Here is a 23,086-nt window from a genome sequence, read left to right on the forward strand (position 1 = left end):
CTATGAGTCCTTTCAACTGACTACTCCTATGATCTTCTGCATACAATGTGGTCCATTATTTGCATTGTGCTCTAGATACTGTTCACGGAGTCATCCAAAACAGTACCAGTAAAAAAGTAATCTCTTACGGAGTAACGAAAAAGATATACTACTATTTCATGCTTAAACAAGTTCTCTTCGGTACAGAATTTACCATGCTAAAATTGGAATGCTGCACCTAGAACAAAAACTAAGTTGTAAGTTGTAAGTTGTAAGTTGTAAGTTGTAAGTTGTAAGTTGTAACCAGTAACTACTAACAAGTAACAAGCTAAGGTACATTAGTACATTGTAGATTCTTATCAAAAGCCTTTGAAGTTTCATTTTTGAAGCTGCAGGGCCCATTCTGTCATGTTTAGATGCCCAACTATTTGTATTTCCTACTTCCTAAACTGCCACAACTCATCCAAAACCCACATGCCATCCTCTGCCATATCGTTTGCTAGCCAGTCATTTCCCTCCACGTGGCAGCCGGAGAACAGCATATCGGATGCTGACATAGAACCCAGGTCCATGTCATAGTTACAGCTATTCACAGAGTTAATATCATCTAGTACAATAGAGGAGCCGTCTTTGCTATTAGTGAGTTGGTCTTGGAATTCTAGGCTGGTGTTTGAGCATGAAGTATCTTTATTTGATGATGGTATAATATGTGATACTTGATCGGTGTTCATAGCTGTTGTATGATGATCAATCGAGTTCTGCTCGATTTTCTGAACCAATCTAGGCATGTAAAAACACCTTATTGCATCTATGAAACTTTGGCTATTGGCCTCCATATTAAGCTGTCTAGCCTGTTTTTGCACCCTCGTCCGCCAATAGTTCTTGATCTCATTATCTGTTCTTCCTGGTAGATGTGCTGCTATTTTTGACCATCTATCAACAAATAATAATCCACAAATTATCAATCATAGTTTTCATATTATGATTAGTAATTAATTAATTAATGTCATTGTAATGAGATTGTACGTGTATTCGTGTACATGTTTATAGTCTTAATATATATGGACCACCATGCGTCACCTCATGGTTTTTGATGAATGATGAGTGAGTGGAGTGCAATTTTGGCATGAAACTGATAGCAATTATGGTTCTCAAGTACCAAAAATGTCAAAGAGAATTAAACGTCTTACATGCTAATCATGCAAATGAAAACAACGAGTATTATGGTTTAGGGATAGACGAAAGACACGTTTTATCCCATGTAAATTAAAGTATATTGGCCGGACATGTAGCGCAACTGCACAAGACATGATGAGGATTAACATTTCGGTTCAGTTGCTAGTTGCTACTTTCACATCATATCATTTTACTATTTTACCCATTCCTAGGTGTTAGTCACATTATTTTAATTAATAATGCATATTCATAGTTAGTAACTAGTCTAATTACATTAATTTAGGAAGTACCCCGTATATTCTTTTATCGATCTATAGGGAAACCACGAACGTCTGTAAAAGGGGTAAAACAATAGGAAGCCATAAAAGTCCATGATATAGATTGCAGGCGGAAATGGAAATGGAAATGGAAATGGAAAGGAAATAAATAACAAGGAAATGGAAAGGAAATAAATAACTAAGGGAAATGGAAATTGCAGTCCATTATTAGTTGTTTGGTGTACCTTAGGAAATTGATCATGTGACCACACCTCTCGTACCAAACATTAGCTAATAGAATAGTGAAATGATTCTATTTTCATCACTTAAAAACTCTATACTAATAAGTTCTGTCCTAGTTTTGATAACTAGGTTGACCAATACTTTAGCAACAAAGAAAGTTCAAATATTTGAATCCGTTTATATAATTTTCTAAAGAAACGGGGATTAATTAGAAAGTTAAAATTACTCCTTAGCAGTACTTTTCAATTATAGCTCTAACTTTTTTATGGAACTAATGAACTATGTACAAAATTATAAATGCATGTCTTGATGAGAAATACAAATTGCATGCACCAAAAGAAAAGAAAAAAAGACAAACCTGTTACCCCATTTAGAATGAAGTTCAAGGATCAAAAGTTGTTCTTGTGGACTGAGATTGCCGCGCTTAATATCAGGTTTTAAGTAATTAAGCCATCTTAATCTGCAACTTTTCCCATTTCTTTTCAATCCTGATCAAGAAAAATGTCAACTTTAGACTAATTGTAATCAACAAACTATTTTATTAGTTGTTAATTCCCAAGAAATTAACAACTTACCCGCAGATTTTGCCAAGAAATTCCAACGACCTTCTCCATGACATGCAACATAATGGATCAACAAATTGTCTTCTTCAAGTGTCCATGGACCTCTCCTTACTTCCTCAGCAGCCTCCTGATCTTCTTGCTGGATTCTATTATTATTATTACTGATATTAATAAGATTGTCATCAGCTGGATTTTCTGTTTTCATTTGTTTTTTTTATTTTTATTTTGTGGGGGTTGGAATTTTGGGGTTGTGATTGAGTTCAGTTACAGACTTACAGTGATAGCTCTGTAACCAATTTATAAAAGGAAGGAGAGAGAAAGGAGAAAATTCTATTGAACAAAGGTTACTTGGAAAAGTAAATTTTGTACAAGTTTGTGTCACGTGCTTTTGCCTTGTTCTTTATTCCTTCTAAATCTTAACCAAATAGTACTGTATTCCTTTTTGGGTTTTTTCATTTGTTCTACTCCATAAAAAATGGAATAATCATGCACTTTCTAGTAATTAGTGTTTTTAACCACTTTTAATTTTACCACCAAAATATATTAAAGAAATATTCTTTCATTAGAATAGAAATGTTCTTTAAATAGCATCTTTCTCGTGCTCATAGATCGACTTATAATGTACTTGTACGTAGTAGTATATCATTCATGTTTGCACACAATGCGTGCTTGCCAATTTACATACATTGCTTAAAAGGAAAACAACTTGCTCCTCTAGACATAACTTCCTCCAACAAAAGGAGAAACATTAAATTCCTTAAATAACTTGTTTCCTACAATCGAACCTATATACAATTTCCTCAAATAAAAACGCATTTACTAATAATTTTCTTTAACATTTTCAAAAGTAAGTAAGACAGTCGAGCATTTTTTATCGGCAGCAGAGGATAACACTAACTATCCTTGCATTTTTGCATATCTCTTATACAAGAATCTCTCTCAGACTTCTTGATCTTTGAGCATCCAAACTTCATCTCGAATCGAGCAAGTGATACTTCTCACAAGGAATTTGCAGAGTACTACAGCTAAAAACCCAAGTGCAACGTTCCAAATTCGACATAATCGGAAATAGACGATTTGATTTTAGACATATATTGAACCACGCGACCGCATTGCCAAGCAATCCCTAGGACACAACTATTCTCGACATACTCTTAAACTAGGGCCCTGCTCCCTTCATTATAAACATATTTTCAAAATACTTCTAAATGAAGGAAATAAGGCCATTGGTCCAAGTTTGCATTTAATGCTAAGTCTAATGAACGCGGTTCAGTATTAGTTAACAAGTTAATAATTCAGTGAGATCAAGTGATCTGAATGCCTAGCTAGAGGTCGCTTCAGTTCAAGTGGAATTAATAACATTAATCTACAACTTACTCTTGACTGAATCCGTAGGATCAGACAAATAGTGCGTGAACGGATCAAGTATTTAAGTGAATATAATATTAATTAAGTACTCTATTTATATCATTCGGAAATGATGGATCTTTGTTCCAGTGGGAGCTCAAATCATCAAAAGGCAAAGAAAGAATATTTGCCGGGAATTAAGATATTACCGGAAACGAAAATATGGTTCATGACGAAACTATAAATATTATCCAACACGAAGATATTGCCGGAAACGGAAATATGGTTCGTATCGGAAAATATTAACGGAAATAGAATTATTACCGGAATCGGAAATATTGCCGGAAACGGAAATATTATCGGAATCGGAAATATTGCCGAAATCGGAAATATTGTCGGAATCGGAAATATTATCGGAAATGTAAATATTGTTCGAATCGGAAATAAATTCCGAGATTGGAAAACGAATCGGAAGCACGACGAGCGACTGCTTGAGGAGCAAGCCTGCAAAACGCAAGGCCCATCATAAGCGCCAGGCCCATCGTCCAGCAGGCATGCGCGCGCGAAGCAACATCAATGGGCCAGCAGCCACAGCGTGGCCTGCAAGCATTGCGTGGGCAGCAAGCACAAGGCAGCAGCGTGGGCCTCAAGCCACGCGTGTTGCAGCGAAGCCCAGTCGGCCTTGCCTTGCTTGCTTGTGCGACAAGAAGGATTGGGCGCCAAGCCTGCTTGCGCGGCAAGTAGCTAGGGCCTCAAGCTAACGTTTTCCTAAATCCTACCTAATAAGAATTTTAGGATGAATCTAATACTTAATTAGTGTTTGATTTTCCTAGAATACTAAGTGATTGTGTATAACTAGAATCCTAACGGGTTTAGTTAATCGACTCCTAGTAGTAATAAACTTCTCTATTTCCACCCTATAATTATGAGGTTCATGATCACATAATTTACAAGGTGAACAACTTTTGATAATACATTAAATTCAAGAGAGTTTAATATTTGTCTTTCACATATTATGAGTTCCCGAGTGCATAGAACCTTAGAGAATATCCTGTAGGGGAATACAGTTAAATACATATAACATGTGCGGAAGATCCCCAAAGCCAGGAAACATGTATAAAGCACAGATTAAGCATACTTACATTCGAAGCGTGTTTTCCCGAGTTTAGTATCAACGAACACGAACAAAGAACTCCAATTGTCATTCCTCTATTTGGTTCACCGACACGTTCAGATCCGTCTTGATAATCATAGCTTAGACAATATTCAAGAGTTTGTGCTTTTGGGAAGAACACATCCATGGAGGCTAAGAGAGAATTAAGGTTTCTCTCTCTTCCTTAGGGTTTGATGTGTGTATTCTGAATTGTGTGTGTTGGGAAAGTGTACTAAAGTTATTAGAATAACCTAGTAGTCATAATAAGCAAGCCAACAAAGTTGGCCGGCCAAGCCCACACGCAAAGGAAGCAGCAGGAGCGCACTGCTGGGCCGTGGGCCGCGTGCCGTTGCTACTCCCCTCTCCTTTGATCCGCGCGCGCCACACAACCAAGGCCTTTGTGTAGGGGAATACAGTTAAACATAATAACATGTGCGGAACAATCCCCAAAGCCAGGAAACATGTATAAAGCACGGATTAAGCAAACTTACATTCGAAGCGTGTTTTCCACAATAATCTGTCAACGAACACGAACAAAGAACTCCACTTGTCGGTCCTTTACTTGGTTCATCGACACGTTCAGATCCGTCTTGATTATCGTAGCTTAGACAATCGATCAAGATACTTTGCTTTTGGGAAGAACTCACTTTGGAGGCACATAGAGAATTAGGGTTCTCTGTGTCTCTAGGGTTTGAGTAATATGAATTGTGTGTGTTGGAAAATACAATATGCCTATTGTATTAATGATGTAACCGACCAAGAACCAAAGGCCTTGACCGGCCACATCACGCAAGCCACGGACCGCACCGCACAACTCCGCCCAGCGACACACTGCAGGCCGAAGCCCACATCGCGCGCGCCGAGCAGCTGGGCCGTGGGCCTGCTTGCTCGCGCTGCGTTGCTTGCTGTGCGTGCTGTTGCGTGCTCGCCCAATGGGCTGGCCTTGCTCGCCTTTGCTCGCGAGCTTGCTGGCTCGTTGGGCCTTGCACGCTTACGTGCTTGGCTCGACGGGCCGGCAACTCTGATGCCCTTCGTATTCGCGATTTAATATATTTCCGATATATTATTTATCGTTTCGTATACGACGATTCACCGTCGTACGATACGATTTATTCGTGTCGCCCAGCTTACGAATATTCGCGATACGATATACGATTCCGATGAAGGTCGTATCGTATAATACGTTTCCAACTAATTCCCGAAAAGCTATTAAATGAATTTCCGATTCATTTAACCCGGTGATCTGTTACGTGTCATTGGTGTGACCTTGTAGGTTCAGTCAAGAGTAAGTTGTGAGTTCAATATCCATTAGAACTCACTGATCGGAAGCATTGCTCCAGCTAGCTGTTCCTATCACTTGATCTCACTGAATTAATTGTTCGCAATTAATCTGAACCTTGGTATTAGACTTAATGCACCTTGGGTGAAGGACATATTTCCTTCAATCTTCTACTTGTCATTCAGACAAGTGTGCATCCACATTCCTTTGTCGCTTAGTGTTACTTACTGAACATAAGGTAATATCCAAGCCATCCTTATTAGGTCCAGAAGTGTTTCTCGGATTACAGAGTTCAACTGTCAAACTTTTGCAGAAGGTTAAGCCTAACCATTCTGAGCACGGCCATGCATTTTACAGTATCTAACTCTCCGAGAGGCCTTGTTACACAACAACACCATATCCTATCAAAGATAGGAGAACAATCCATTCTTGCAATCTATGAACAATAACTTTGATTCATAGTACGCCCAATAACTGCTTTTATAGCCTCCTTTTACGGTGCGACGTTTAGCTAGTATCAAAGCGAATTAATTCTCAAACGAGCAGACATAATCGCTCATGTTCTGAGGAACGGTTTCTAATCACCATTAATGAGAACTACCTATGACATGACTTTAATCTCTTAAAGCGTTCTCATGGTCAATCCGATACAAGATCCAATAAGTATCTATGCAAAAGATTCTGACATCCAGTCACTCTAGTTCAAGAAACAGAACTAAGTAATCTACTTGCAATCTAATATTCATTAGTCATTGGTCGTCCACCTTTCAATGACCTGGATTAGGGATCCTTTGTGACTTCAATATTCAAGTTCACTTATGGGTGTTTCTTTGTCGAAGAATCCATCTTGACATCCCATTTGAATGATTTGAATCACATGGACTTATCATTTAATACTAAACCAAGATTAAATGAACTATGAAATATAATTTCATAAATGATAAATTTTTAAACCAAATGCTTACCAATTTGTGGGCCTCTAACCCAAAATCAAGCATTTAATGTTATACAGATATAGGCCTTTCACCCAATACTTAAAACATTCATGGAACTCAAACTTGATTCCATATATGCATATAAATGTTGTGTATCATTCAATACAGAGGTTTAGTTTATCATACTTTGCTATCCTTAGCATCTTTTCTATCGAAAGCCTCTCGATGTAAGATGAAAAGATCTTTGAATATGTTTCTAGAATGATCTAGCCTTTCGTTGCTGTTTAAAATGATAATCATATCTAAAATAGAAAATCATCCAGGTAGCAGACTTGTGATCAACCTGAGTTCATTGAAGAACTCCCACCAAAAAAAAATTCCCTTTCATTGCTTCTTAGGCAACAATGAATTCATTTCAATTATGTAGAATTTCAAATGATGCTTCCTTTTGGAATGCTCCAACTAGTTCACATAGATGTGGGAGATACATCTTTCAACTGAGAACTTGGAAACTAATCATTGATTCAGTTTCCCATGCATCACATATGGTTTAGAACCTATGTAACCACCTTTTAATCACGACGCCTAATTGCCCGCGTTTGTTTGTGGTTTGCCTAACAACAAGATTCAACTTTTGCTTAGGCAAATGCATGTAGCATCAAAACTTTAGTTATCTTCACTTCCTCTTATCAAGTGCTCATCCTACATCTCCAAATGTATTGGATGTTCTTGATACTGTTCCAATGATCTTTGATTCAGATTAATAGAGATTGGTATAAACTCGTCACGATCCAATGTTCACGAGTTATCTTGGCGATCTATATATCACATTATACATGATTGATTGTAATGCAATAACCATTCGCATTTTAAAATCCATCCATGTGACTTTTAGCTTTATTCTGTTTCAAGAGATACTGAATCTTGCTAAAATCTTGGCATTGTCATGTGACATAAGGTGAAGGCACCTCTTCAAGGTCCTTCATGCTTAACTTTAGTGATAACAGCCTAGCTTTATACTTAGTTAAAGCATTCATAACTTAGACTTACTCATATGGGTTGAGAGTCTCTTTTGAGTCTCTCCATTGTGTTTGATTTAGTAATTACTTTTACAGAATCCAAACAACGCTTTAGATCCTATCAATTAGATCTTTAACCCAGTATGTTCTAAGTTTCGCCATGGTTCTAATATTGACAAATACTTTCAAATCTAACCATTTAGAATTTGAATGTCATTTTCAATACAGAGATATGTATCTCATATATAGAACCAATAAACTGGACTTAGCTCCCACTAAACTCCTCATCTATAAGATGATCCATATTTTCATAAAGCTATGATTGCTCAATAGCCTTTTAGACAAATATGGTCCAATTCCCACTTGCATGCTTTAATCTACGAATAGATTTCTTAAGCTTGCTCTTTTATCTAGCACCCAAAACCTTTACATTGTGTGATGTACACAATTCCTTTCTTCAAGTCCAATTGAGTAAGGTGTTTTGTTTTTCCAATTGTCATATTTCCATATGCAATGATTGCTAGATTTATCCAAAATAGTTCAAGCATTCCGACTTGGTGAAAAAGATTTCAACATTATCAACGCTGTGAAGTTGTTTACAATCTTTAACCACTAATCTAGCTTCTCTTTTGTATGTGTATACAATATCATCTTTGCATGTTTTGAAAACATGTTTGCAACCAATGGGAGTAAACCCTTTATGCAAATCAACGTTGTATGTTTAGAAAACATGTTTGCAACCAATGGGAGTGAACCCTTTATGCAAATCAACGTTCTATGTTTAGAAAACATGTTTGCAACTAATGGGAGTGAACCCTTTATGCAAATCAACGAAATCATAGATTTTATTCTTCAAGATGAAGGTACTTTGGATGAAATGGCCTCAAACCATTTTGTATGGCCTCGAACCATACTTATGTTTCTGATGGCCTCAAACCATACTTGGGAATTTTTAATTCGTCGTAGCTAACCTGTAAGTCGTATGTTTTTGAAGCACTTTCCAAAGTCTTTATAGTTTTCATTCCTCAAGATATCTATGTATCTATCTTGGTTGAATTCTATTCCTTATACGATTTACCTAGGTATTGAACATCAAACGTTAGTGTCTATAAAGACATTACTCAAGTCCTTTGAGTATTAGGATTCTCTTGAAGCACTTCTAAAGTCTTCATGAAGCTCTTCCAAAGGCTTCTAAGTACGGAGCTTTTCCAAAGACTCCTAAGTATCCTACATTTGTTTGTTGCTTGACTCGAAGTCCATTCGAGGTCATTTTTCTCCCACTTGCCTTTTTGGAAATATGATGGTTTCCTAACAGACATTATCTTAAGCAACAACCATATGTTCTCAGATTTGTGGTAGAATCAATACCTTTTGTTTCTATGAGTCGCTCATAAAGAAACATATATCTATCCTTGAGTTTGTTTGATGTAAACACTAACTCCCACTAGGTTTGACAACCCTAGATATATATGTACTGAAAAGATGTACTGAACCGAAGTTCAATACTTATGACATCTTATCCTTAGCTTTGACAACTTTTTTTAGTGTGAAAGTCACTTGAGAGTATCATTTAGAAACTATATAGGAAAATTGTCGTGATTATCGTTAATCGAAATAGATTCCGATTTCTCCATTTCTCCATTATCGTTATCGTTATGGAGCTTCGATTGTTATAATGCCATATAAACAATCTAGATAATCTTTCTTGGCTCATGCAAACATCACCTTGACCCAGCCTAGATGTTCCAAAATTCTTGCCAGGTTGATTTTATACCCTTTTGTGAATTGCATCGAAGCATTTCACACATTTCACTTCGAGTAAATATAGCCATATTTTCTCAAATTCTTGTGAAATAGGTAGGTCATAAAATCCATCTTTGGCCCATGAACTTCATTGTCTAGAAACTTCTAACAATAGTCCATTTCTATGTCATGTTCAACAAGCAAGACCCACGTGTCTTAAATTAACCAACTTTCAGAAATCCATGCCATGGAATCTTAGAATGTTGACTTGTTGATATGGTCGTATGACATGGCCAAAGATATGTGGAACACAAATCAAAATGTTTGATTTGAACCTTCTGAAGTTTGAGTGTGAAGAGATTCGTTTTTTTATTAATCAAGCATATGACTCAACCCTTAAATGACCATTTCATTCAAATAAACACTCAACGAAGGTTTTTGTTTACTTTGAATGTGAGTCTTTCCGTTGTCCAAACAGAAATTGATTATGATGATTAATAGAACATAATACCATTAAGTTCCAGCCTTTAGAAGGACTTTAAAACAAACATGATGACCCTACAATTAATGTAGCATAACTTTGCTTCATTTCCTACTTGTAGGTCAATAACCAGACTTAGCTCCCGAAATTTGAGTTCTTAACAAGAGTTTAGAATCTCAAGCGGTAATCTAATACCATAGGAGTTTATTTGCTAAGTCGTTTCTCTTTAACATAAACTTCAAGGTAGAACTTGAATATTGAATTCATTTCTTTTGTTCCCCTTTCCTATCCTTTCTAGCATGTTTTCTTATAGTCCTAAAGATTTTACTCTTTGCTTGATCTTCTTACTTTGTTACGCTTACAAAGTCCCTTTCTTTTGTTCACTTTGAATGACAACATCCAATGAGTCTAATTCATTATCGAATCAAAAGAAAATTGGTTGTTAACCATTGGTTATACATGAGTCTTTAACTCAATACTTCATTATTCCAAAACTACCCAGTATTCTGAATATATGAGGTCCAATTGGTCTACCATTCAAATTCTAGTTTGAAAACAACCATGAAGATCACTTTAAGAAAATAGCATTCAAGATACGCTCTCACTCTCCTTTTCTTTGAGAATCGCTCTCAAAAATAGTTACCAATCGATCGAGGAAATATTGCAGTTCTATTGTCCGAACGCAATAAGGTTGAAGATTGACTATTCTACAAAATGAACTAGCAAAGATTAACATTTATCATACTTTAATAACTTGAAATAAAAGCATTCACGCAATCATCAAAGCTATTAAACATTTCATTCATGCAAAAATAAAACATGGTCCAAAAAGAATGAAACGATTCCAAGACCCCAAAAGTCCTAAATCCTTAAGCAGCTTTAGCATGTCTTAAGTAGTTTAAGATTTTAGGTAAGCAAAACCTATTGCTAGTAATCTCCAAATTACTCTTGGTTAATAAATTAATGCCATAATTTATCCCATTGCCACAACATAATGCCATTGTTGTTTGAGTTGAAACCACAATCAACGTTCTCCTTTAGGACGCCTTACCACCTAAGTCAACTAAAATAGCACCTCGCTTTAGCGTAAACCTACTATCTTAGATCCCTAGATTTTTGTAAGTGCTTGATTTGGAAGGCAATTTTTAAACTCAATATTACTTTGGACCTAGTTGTTTCTATGTTGGTTCGATTATTTAGTGAACTTAATCTAATCGATTCACATGAAACAACCTGTTCATGCAAAGCATGCATACATACATTCATACATTCACGCATAATATATATATTAAATTGCATAAAGAAATGGTGATCTAGTATGGCCCAAAACATCTTGTCTTGAAGCATCCAATCTTCATCACCTCCTTGTTAGCTTGGCATCGTCTTGAATCTTCGTTCAAATGCTAACTTAAAGTTCTAAACATAGAAATACTTGAAAATAATAAAATTACATCAAAATTTCCATGGTACGCAGACCATAAAGATAGAACGGTACGCAGACCGTATTTAGCTATCCTAAATGGCCATACTAGTCACTAGGAGTACCTGCATTACATAAAATATATATTCTATGCATTCACCCATTCGTGTGCTAAAACGAATGGCCCATGTAAATATGCAAGTATTTACGTGAATTAATTAAAATTCACGTTCACATAAACGCGTCCTAAAAGATTAATCAATTTCCAAATTATTAATCCTTAGACTTTATTCTAATTAAAATTGAATTTAATTAAAATAATGCGACCTTCGAAAATAATTAAAATAATTATTTCATTTTAATTTCATTTAGTGGCTCCCACTCAAACCAATAATTATTCCGGATAATTAATTATGAAATATTAAATTAAAACTCGCTGCCCGGCCCAAGCAAATAAAATATTAAATTAAATATCCCGTTAGCCCAAATTAATGCAAATATGCGAAGCCCAACGAATTAAACGATTTTAACAAAAAGGTCCAATTACTTAGTCGGGCTAGGCTTGCGCCCAGCCCCATGCCTTGCGTGAGGCCCAAGAGCGCACGAGCAAGGCTCGCACACCTAGGCCCCATCGCGCGCGCGCAACGCGTCCCCGCAGCTATGCTGACCCTGCGTGCGTGTTGTGCGTCGTGTGTGTGCTGGACGTCGCACGGCTCGCGCCTTGCTTCGTCGCAGCCCCGCAAGCATACCCACCCGCCCCTTCCTCGCCCAGCGCGCACGAGGCACGCAGCGTAGCTGCTGCTGCCCGTGTCGCATGCGGCTCGGTCAAGCACAATGGCCCCGCATGGCTCGACGAGCCATACGTCCACCATGCTAATGTTCGTGCCCTTGGTTCGTGATACGGACCAACTTAATTAAAATTAAATTTAATTTCACGAACTTGCATTAATTTTATTTTTCAAAAAATTACGATTTTTATTTTCGAAAACAACGATTTTTAACGATTTAATAAATTCCAACGACAATCCAATTTCGTAAAATTATTAAATCAAGGGCTAACAATATTCAAACTTTTATGAACGAACGAATCAACATTAAAGTTTGAACTTTTAATTAACAAAATCCGAAGCTTTAAATCGTTCATAAACAATTAAATTTCAGATTTTTAATAATTTGGTTTAAGTGCGATTAAAACTAACGAAACCATTCAAAATTTTAATCCAATAATTTTTAAAATTAGCCACTGACCCATGAAATTATATCCCCTTTCCCAATTAACCGAATTATTAAACCAACATTAATTAAAATTCAATTAGGGTTTCAAATTTTACGAATTGGGGAAAGGAAAATTAGGGTTTATACTTATCGAAAACATCTGAACTTTTTACCATAGATCAATCATGTACCCAGAAATATTGTGTCAAAATTTCAAGAAATTCGGAGTAGCTTAGGTCGACCTTTTAATTGAATTACTGTCCGACACTTTTAATTTTTAATGAAAAATTAACAAAAACGACCAAAGAACGATATTTCGAGGCCTGTTTTCGCAATTCTATTCACATGAGTTGATCTTAGAACATCCTTTTCAATCAGATTAGGGTTTTCAAACTCGAAAAAACGATATTTTTTATTTCGGACCTGATTATTACGCAATTCGTCCAATAATTCGTAAAAATTCCGAAAATTCAACAAAAAATTCAAAATTTTCGACAGATGCAAAAACAATAAAATTATGCTAATTCATGCTTTGAATACATAAGGCTCATGATACCACTGTAGGGGAATACAGTTAAACATAATAACATGTGCGGAACAATTCCCAAAGCCAGGAAACATGTATAAAGCACAGATTAAGCAAACTTACATTCGAAGCGTGTTTTCCACAATAATCTGTCAACGAAGACGAACAAAGAACTCCACTTGTCGTTCCTCTACTTGGTTCACCGACACGTTCAGATCCGTCTTGATTATCGTAGCTTAGACAATCTATCAAGATACTTTGCTTTTGGGAAGAACTCACTTTGGAGGCACAGAGAGAATTAGGGTTCTCTGTGTCTCTAGGGTTTGAGTAATATGAATTGTGTGTGTTGGAAAATACAATATGCCTATTGTATTAATGATGTAACCGACCAAGAACCAAAGGCCTTGACCGGCCACATCACGCAAGCCACGGACCGCACCGCACAACCCCGCCCAGCGACACACTGCAGGCCGAAGCCCACATCGCGCGCGCCGAGCAGCTGGGCCGTGGGCCTGCTTGCTCGCGCTGCGTTGCTTGCTGTGCGTGCTGTTGCGTGCTCGCCCAATGGGCTGGCCTTGCTCGCCTTTGCTCGTGAGCTTGCTGGCTCGTTGGGCCTTGCACGCTTACGTGCTTGGCTCGACGGGCCGACAACTCCGATGCCCTTCGTATTCGCGATTTAATATATTTCCGATATATTATTTATCGTTTCGTATACGACGAATCACCGTCGTACGATACGATTTATTCGTGTCGCCCAGCTTACGAATATTCGCGATACGATATACGATTCCGATGAAGGTCGTATCGTATAATACGTTTCCAACTAATTCCCGAAAAGCTATTAAATGAATTTCCGATTCATTTAATCCGGTGATCTGTTACGTGTCATTGGTGTGACCTTGTAGGTTCAGTCAAGAGTAAGTTGTGAGTTCAATATCCATTAGAACTCACTGATCGGAAGCATTGCTCCAGCTAGCTGTTCCGATCACTTGATCTCACTGAATTAATTGTTCGCAATTAATCTGAACCTTGGTATTAGACTTAATGCACCTTGGGTGAAGGACATATTTCCTTCACTTTGGGCCAGCTTTGCATTGTCATGCGCGCTGCGCCCATGGGCCTTGCGCTTGTGCGCTCCGGCTCGTGGGTTGCTTTTGTGTTGCGATTAAATTATCTTACGACAATTTATTTATCGTTTCGTACATGACGATCCAATGTTGTACGATACGATTATTTCCCGGAAAAACTCCATGACCGGAAAAGGGAGAAAATCAGCCCCCTACACCAACTACCCTGCTAATTCATGGAGAAAGTAATTGGTTTTATTGGATTCGAAGATACATGGTTCGGGTTATAAAAATTACTTTCGGGCTTAGGTTAATTTAGGTCGGTCACATTCGGGTTCGGGTTTACAAATGCTTGTTCTAGACCCATAACTTTCGGTTTTGGGTCGACCCAACGGGTTGAGATATTTTAAAACGCTTATTATATTATTGTTAATTTGGTTAATAAATATAAAAATTGAGCGCATGAATTAACAAATTTTTATACACAAGTTTATATTTGGTCAAATACAACCATAAAATTAAGTATAATTCAAAATTAAAATCATATTACACCTAACAATATTAAAGATAGCGTGTTTATTGTGCTAGTTATAGCTCCTCATAATCTCATTTATTACTATAAATACAACGATTTTCTATCGGTCTGGTAAAAAACCGGTTCGGACAGATTTTGACCCATTACTTTTAAGGTTGTTGGGGATACAATCCGACTACGGGTCACAAAATCTTGTTGAAGACCCATTATTTTTCTGGTCGATTTCGAGTCGCGTTTTGGGGCAGGTCGATTTTTGACAGGTCTACTCAAAAGTATGTACCGCGTGCGGGTATAGTGACATAGTAGTGACATGATTTCAGTGGGTGACTAGTGAACAACAAGTTAGACCCTATTCTTCTTGGCTTAATTTTTGTTTTAGGGCTTGTTTTCCAGTTCAGTTCATTTCAGTTCAGGAGTATTCGATCAGTTCTGTTAATTTTAGTTCCATTTAGTTCAGTTCAAGTTAAGTTAAATTAAGTTCAGTTTAATTCAGTTAAGTTCAATTCAACTTATTATTATTATATAATAATTATTATTATAAAATTATTATAATTCTTTTATTCATATATAACTTATTATTTAATATTATTCATTAATTATTTATTATTTATTATTTGTTAATCCGAATTTATTATTTATAATTTATCACTTATAATTTATTTCTATTCAGTTAAGTTCATTTAAGTTAAGTTAAGTTTAGTTCAGTTCAATTAATTTCACTTCGGCTAATTTTAGTTTAGTTCAGTTTACCTCAAAAGAACATAGCCTTAGCCAAAAACTTAGTTCAATAGGAAAAGAAATTTAAAGCTAAAAACCAAATACCAAAATATTGAAAACCAATAAAAGTAAGAAAATTTGTAATTATTAATCCAACCTTTGCCCGATTTTCTTTAATTAAGCCTACCTATGCGATATTTTTAAATAATCCAACCTTTATGACCCAACTACTATTATTAAGCCTGGATGACCGGTTACCTGCTACAAAGTCAAGAAAAATTTGTAATTATTAATCCAACCTTTGCCCGATTTTCTTTAATAAGCCTACCTATGCGATATTTCTAAATAATCCAACCTATATGACCCAACTACTATTATTAAGCCTGGATGACCGGTTACCTGCTACAAAGTCAACGTTAAAAACGTTGACAACCTAAAGTTGGTTTCCCTCCTAAAATATCGGACACGTCATCATCACTTGCCACCTAAACAAGGATTTCATTTTTTTTCAAAAAACCCTTAACCCTTCTCTTCTCTGTACCGTGTTTCAATTCCTCTCTCCTCCATTACTGCTGCTTCAACCACAATTGTACTGGTTCATGACATCATCAGCGATTTTCTTGTGGAAATAGGTGACTTCATCCACGGGCATTCAAATTTCGTCTCCAAAATCGTACAATTGAAGGTGAACTTACAAACCTTAGCGTTTTTGTTCCTTTTTTGGTAAGTTTTGAATTTTGGGCTTCCTTGATGGTCAGTTCGTAAAAACCTGAGCTGTTGCAATAATATAGTTTTTTTTTTATGTTGTGGGATGTTGGTTATTTTGGTCTTGTTGGAAAATTAGAAAGAAAAAAAAAACCTTGAATTTGAAGAAGATCCAGATCCAACAGGCAATTGCTTTACCCCAGCCATAGCAATTGCTGATTATTTTTGATGAACTTCGAATGGAGAGGTATGAGGGATCGACAATGGTGGAGAAGAGGTAGAAGAGAAATAATGAAGAGGAGTGCATGCAGAGATGAAGCAGAAAATCGCAGAGGAGAGAGGAACGAAAATTAAAATAGCAATTAATGAAAATAAAGTGAAAAATAAAATTAAAAAAATTATAATTGTTATATGCCACGTAAGGGTGAATACCGCCTATAGCAGGTTAGTAACTTATTAGGCTTAATAATAGTAGTTGGGTCATAAATGCTGGATTATTTAGAAATATCGCATAGGTAGGCTTAATTAAAAAAAATCGAGCAAAGGTTGGATTAATAATTACAAATTTTCCTAAAAGTAAAAGCCAAAATATGAAAAAGTTAGCAAAAAAACCTTATTATCATAAACTCATTATCGTTCGGTATCATTTTTTGTTTCCGCATGATTACTATAGCTAGGTATGATTATTTTTTAGTTTTTTTTTTTTTTTGGTGTACCACCCGGTTCACCCTTAGGGTTAATCCGAAATCGGGGCGAGTTCTAAGTGAATAGGTTCCAATCCCTTCCTGTTGTGGGATCTTTTACGGTGATGACGCGTCACGCGTTCCTGGCACGAACTTCTAGCAACCTGCAAAACAAGAATATTCCCGTAGGAATATTCCCTCCGATGCCTAAGTAAGTATGGGCTAGAGAGAGAAGTGATTTTAGAGAGAAGGCAGAGCAAAAATAGTTTTAAGGTAGGTCAGAATGAATTGATTGCCTCTTACCTTGGGATCTGAGCTATTTAGAGGGCTAGGGTTTCTTGGGAATTGATCCCTCAACCCTAGCTGTGGGATGCGTTGCCCAATGGGGATTTAGGACACGTGTCCTAGGGCAAACATGGATGGGCCTTTTATAATTTGGGCCTGGTGGCCAACGAAGGTGAGCTTTTGGATAAGATGTTGCTCTTGTTTTGCTTAGGTTCCAAGGTCTTAGCCTGATAAGGCGTTTTTCCGTCGTTGAAAGATCAATGCCTCAATCAAACAAAATTTATAAAACCACTAGACTAACCAACTATATCAACTATAGTGGCAAGTAAAGGGATCGTCCCAAAGAAACGATGGTTCTTGAGTTTAAATGTCAAGCTAATTCGAACAAGAGGTTTGATTTGAATTATCACTAAGATGCTAAACTTACAATTAAACTAGATTGAATCAAGGAAGCTAAACGTTAGGGAGTTGGGGATAGTCTAGGGAAATCGGGGGAAATGAACTACCATATAGTAATCATGAATGATGTAATGAAATAGCACTTAGGGAAATGAAAACTAATGACGTACTCGCCACCTCTCGGATAGAGCACGCGAAGCAACCTAGCCTATGGAAAGCTTTTGCATAGTCCTAAGCTAGATTAGCAAGCATATAATAGGTGCTATCATTCACTTGCATGAACTAGGCTCACAATGTCTTGCCAAACCTAAATCATACATTCCAATCTAACTCAATCAACTAGCATTTGCAACTACTAATCAATTGATCATGGAAAATCCTAGCACTAAATCAATTTAATCACATCAATCATTAATCAATTAAATCATCAAATTCCCCTAATTAGGCCCCTAGATTCTCCCCTTTCCCTAACCTAAATCTACTCACTAGCCATTCTAGGAATCAAGAAATCCATTAATTCTACAATAGCAAGCATGAAATTGAAGGATTAAGAAGAGAGAATCAAAGACTAGAACAATCAATTGAACAATCAACAAGAGAATTAAAAATCAAAGTAACTAAGTAAAATCAAGAAGAATTCAAGAATTGAAGGAATTATAGAACAATCAACAATCACAACAAAAGCAAGAATTAAGAAATTGAATTGAATTGCACAAAATTAGAAGAAGAGTTTAGAGAATTACAAATTGATGCTTCAATGGAGGAGAGTTTCTCTCTCTAGAAATGCTGAAAAACTAACTTTGAGAATCTAAAATTATCAACTAAAATTCTGCTCTTAACAAAATAATCGAAAAATATATTTATAAGTTTCCCCAAATAGAAGCCAAAATTCGAATAAGAGCAGCCCGCGCAACCATTCGGTCGCACAGACCTTTTGTGCGACCGAACGTAAATGAGTCATTTGAGCGCATACTAGGTCCTGTGCGAGCGAAGGCAGCGAAGAACATTTCCTTCGTCATGTGCGACCGAATGAAGAACCATGTTCGGTCGAATGGGGTTTCTTTGGCTCATAATTCCTCTGCAGCACGATTCGGTCGAACGAAAAGCCTTGTGTGGTCGCACAACTCTTGTGCGGTCGAGTTGATGACCTTGTGCGGTCGCATCCCAAATTAGGGACATTCTGATCCCAAAAACCAAACCTGTGCGACCGAACAACAAAGCACGTTCGGTTGCACAAAACCTGTGCTGTCGAATTGAAGGCTCTGCGATCGCATCCCAAATTAGAGACCTTCTGATTCCAAAAATCAATCATGTGCGACCGAACAACAGAGCACGTTCGATCGCACAGAACTGGATATTCCTTGTACTCATTTGCACTCCTCTGTTCGGGCGCACAAACCATCACTCGATCGCACAAGCCCTGTTTTGGCTTGATTCTACTTGTTTTCCATCACTTTTCATCATAATTACCTATAAAGCACAAGATGGAACGAAACTTATAAAATTCACACAAAAAGCTATTAAAAACTATAAAAAAGTATAAAAACTAACATAAAATCCTAAGCTAAGAGCGACATAAATTTCGCTCATCAAACTCCCCCAAGCTAAGCGTTTGCTAGTCTCTAGCAAACTAAACTCAACTAGGAAAGAATGAGCAACTATTAGAATCCTAAAAACTGACAAACACAAAAAAAAAAACAGCAAATCTAATCAAGGCAAGACTAAGAATGAAAAGCACAAACCAAGAAAAGAAAGAAAGAAAATAAGAGGAAAAGAAAAGAGAAGAAAAGAAATCAAACTACAAAATCCAAGATAGGGCCTTTATTATGGAACGAGTATAAAAGAACACTGAAATTACCAATCAAATAAAGGAGTACACGCTAACTAATGTCCTAAATCGAGTGAAAGATTCAAGTTCCAAGCAAAGCGAACTAAGGGTGAACACTAATCAATTCCCCTTCAACCGAGCATACCACGTCAAATCTCTAGATATTTTCCACCCTCGAGAGTAGCGTCTCGAGACACCGCGAAGGCGCCGGAGAAAATAAGATAGGCTACCCGACATCTTAGCATGACAATCCCATTCCATAAACTTGACCAAATCCTCCCTCCACCGACAATGACTCAACTCAAAAGGGCCAAGAGGACTTTTAGGGTGTAACGTAGGCTAGGAGTAAGGTGTGGAACAAATTTGGTAATTTGGTGCTCATACCTAAAGTGAAGCGCAATAAGAACTCAACTCAAGCAAAACGAACCAAATACAAACTCATACCACTTATTTGGGGTACCCCCAAGCTTATTCCACAATAATTCTAAACTACAACTCTTTTTGCACTTTTCTTGATTTGATTTTCTCTCTTTTTTGTATTTCAATTGAAACTTTTCTTATTGCCTTGTTTTTCTCTATTTTTGGCTTTTTCAAAACTTTTGCTTTTGCTTATTAATTCACTATACACAACATATTTCCCAAACTTTGCCATTCATGCCAATAACAATCATTTCTTAACTTTGCATATTCATTCAAAACCTCAAGCATCATAACACAAAGCTTCACTATCACTTCTAAGGGTGAATATAAAACAAAGGCTAATAGGCTTGTAATTTGCTCATAAGAAATGAAGGGGCAAGGCTCAAATGGCTAGCAAGGGGGCAAATGCAAACAAAAACATATGAGAAAAATAGAAAATAAAGTCCTAAACTAAAAAGAAAAATAGTCACCGAAAGAAATGCCTCTATCGTCCCCTAAAGTAGTTCGGTCGCGGTCTCGGGAAGGAAATAGTCAAATTCGGGAAGTAGGAAATTCAATGCCAAGGATCCATGCCACTCAAAATATATGAATATGTGTTTGGGCTAATTTGAACATGAACCTCACATGGGAGCAAATACCACTCTCTCCGGTCTCAAATCACTAGAGAGATCGACACCATCTTACCACAAGCCAAGGGTTCAAGACGCATGCTACCCAAAGTTCTAACCAACTTCCTTAACACCAAATCCTAAATTCGACCCCAAGACATTAAAAACTGTTGGGAATAAAAGCATTCTAGTCTACAAGTTCCAATTTTATTTGCCCAAATCAAGAATATTGCCTAAGAAAACCTAGAAAAACTTGCCTTGACAAAAGGAAAGGAAAAAGAAGAAAAAGAAAGAAAATAAGAAAACACACCAAAAAGGAAAACAAAAAGAAACAAACAAAACAAAAGAAACTAAAATCAAACTAAAAACAAAAAATAAAGAACTAACATATACAAGTGCACAAAATGGTATGGTTTCCAAGACATGAGCAACACAAATAGGCAACTATACAACAAAACTCCCCCCAAGCTAGAAATAGGTCGTGTCCTCAAGGCCTAAAACTAAGCAAGGAGGGGCACAACTACCCATCCAACCAAATGCCCCATATGCAAGATGTTCGTCCCAAAGAATGCATGTGAGATAGAAGGATATTACCGGAAATGTCGTGGGAGAAAGTCCCGCAAAGAACCGGTAAAAATCGAACAAACTCACCAAAGTATCGACGAACAAGGCATTGGTGGAAAATGGGAACTCACATCAACGAAACCAATCCATAAAGAACACTAAAAAACAATCAAGAAAAATGTTAGTAGACAAGGCCAAATGGCCAAAACAAACACAAAACAAGCAAAACCCATCATCATATATACAACCACATGAAGTGGCAAGAAGATCACACCAACAAACATCAAACACTCCCCATAGCAAACCCCTACTCCGCACTTCTCCCCCAAGCTAATCACAAGCATACCATCACATCAAGATGGGAGAGAAATGGAGTGAATCCTAAGAAGAAGGGCCCGGGGCATGCCCTTTACCCTTTGCATCATAAATCCTCCAATGTTCATCCCGCTCAAGACAATAAGCAAGAGCCGCGTCATTGGTGAACGGGGTGAAATTGAAGGTGGGGTCCACATCGGGACCCGAAGCGTCGGTATAGGGCGGCCAACCATATTCGGGCACAAGGGGGTAGTTGCCATGGGGTGGCTCTCCTCGGGGGCAATCCCAACCACCCATATATCCCCTAGGCCACCCGGTGAAATCCTCGGGCCACTCACTAGGCCGATCCACCGTTGGGGGAGTGGGGTACATAGGGTCACCACGGTAGTCACTACCGCCCATCATAGTATAGTCATAGGGCGGAAAGGAGGGGGGAGTGACACCGGGTTGGGATGGACCCGTCCAATACAGGTAGGTGGGTGTATCTCCTCATTCCAACTAGGGATGGGCCCTTGTTGGGGAGGGTGGTAAGGGTAGTTGACATAGGGGGCAAAGTCCCCTTTGTCAACATGAAAGTCGTACACCCACCTACCGTAGTAAGACGAGTCAAAATCGGGAAATGAATCCCCCGTGCGGCTCCCTTGAGAAGCAAGAGAAGCCAAGACACATGCTTGGTCCTCTTGCCCTTGCAAGACAGTCGCAAGGGTGGATTGCAAACCCGTCATGTCAAAAGGAGAGGAGAGAGGTATGTTACCCATATTCGGAGGAGGAGGACTAGGAGACCGAGAGGGAGCTTGAGTAGGGTCGGTAGTGGTACCGGTAGGCTCGGAAGTGGCGGCGGCGGCGGCCTTGACAAACTTTTGATGTCGCGGAAGCAAGTAGCGGACATTAGGGGACCATGAAGTGCTAGGCGGGTGCGGAAGAAAGCACCAATCGTTCTTCCGCACAAGCCAAATCTATTGCGCCTCATTGGTGGTGTAGTGGAGCCAAGTAGCATTGAACATCGCCCGGATGTTTAAGAACTCACCACCGGCCACGGGAGGTAAAGCCGCCATCTCCTTGGCATGAGGGTTGTTCGGTAGAAGCCGAACAAGAAGAGTAAGCATGCCGCCAAGGAGGATGTCGGATTTATTCAAGTGGCTATCCCTAACCTCGATGATCCGGGAAATGAGCAATTGCCCGAAATCAAGTACCCCTTGCTCCTCTTGTGTGGCCAACCATAAGCTACCAAGTTCCGTGTCCGACAAGGCACCGGTAGCACCCTTAGAGAAAAGGGCATAGATGAGGAGCCGGCTCATGATGCGGATGGCCGGATGATGGAATGCGGAAGACTTGGCCGAGGGGGAGAAGAAATCCCCGTCGTTTCCGGTGAGCTCTCTCCACCAATGATTTTCATCATAGGTGTTAGCACATTCTGCCCTTGGGTTTGTGATGAAACCATGGTCCAAGTCGATGGAGAAGAGGGCATTGATTTGATTGTGGTTCAACTTGTATTGGTGACCGAAGACTTGAAAGCTCAATTCCACCACACTATCACCATCCTCATCTTCTACAAGGTTCTTCCGAGCCGAGGAGAGGAACTCCAATGTCAACCTTTTATAGGTTGGGGCACTCATCTTTGCGA

General features: G+C 38.1%; 1 protein-coding gene across 1 annotated transcript; it reads right to left on the reverse strand.

Annotated features, from left to right (window-relative positions):
* Window positions 1-269: 269 nt before the first annotated feature.
* On the reverse strand, window positions 270-2,559 carry LOC110794207 (transcription factor MYB62). The gene is made up of 3 exons (XM_021999153.2): window positions 2,231-2,559; window positions 2,014-2,143; window positions 270-912 (listed from the first exon to the last, which is right to left on the reverse strand). The coding sequence occupies exons 1-3, from the start codon at window positions 2,421-2,423 to the stop codon at window positions 417-419; spliced, it is 819 nt and encodes a 272-aa protein (XP_021854845.1). The 5' UTR covers window positions 2,424-2,559; the 3' UTR covers window positions 270-416.
* Window positions 2,560-23,086: the final 20,527 nt, after the last annotated feature.

This window comes from Spinacia oleracea, chromosome 3 (assembly GCF_020520425.1).
Source record: "Spinacia oleracea cultivar Varoflay chromosome 3, BTI_SOV_V1, whole genome shotgun sequence".
Taxonomy (NCBI): domain Eukaryota; kingdom Viridiplantae; phylum Streptophyta; class Magnoliopsida; order Caryophyllales; family Amaranthaceae; genus Spinacia; species Spinacia oleracea.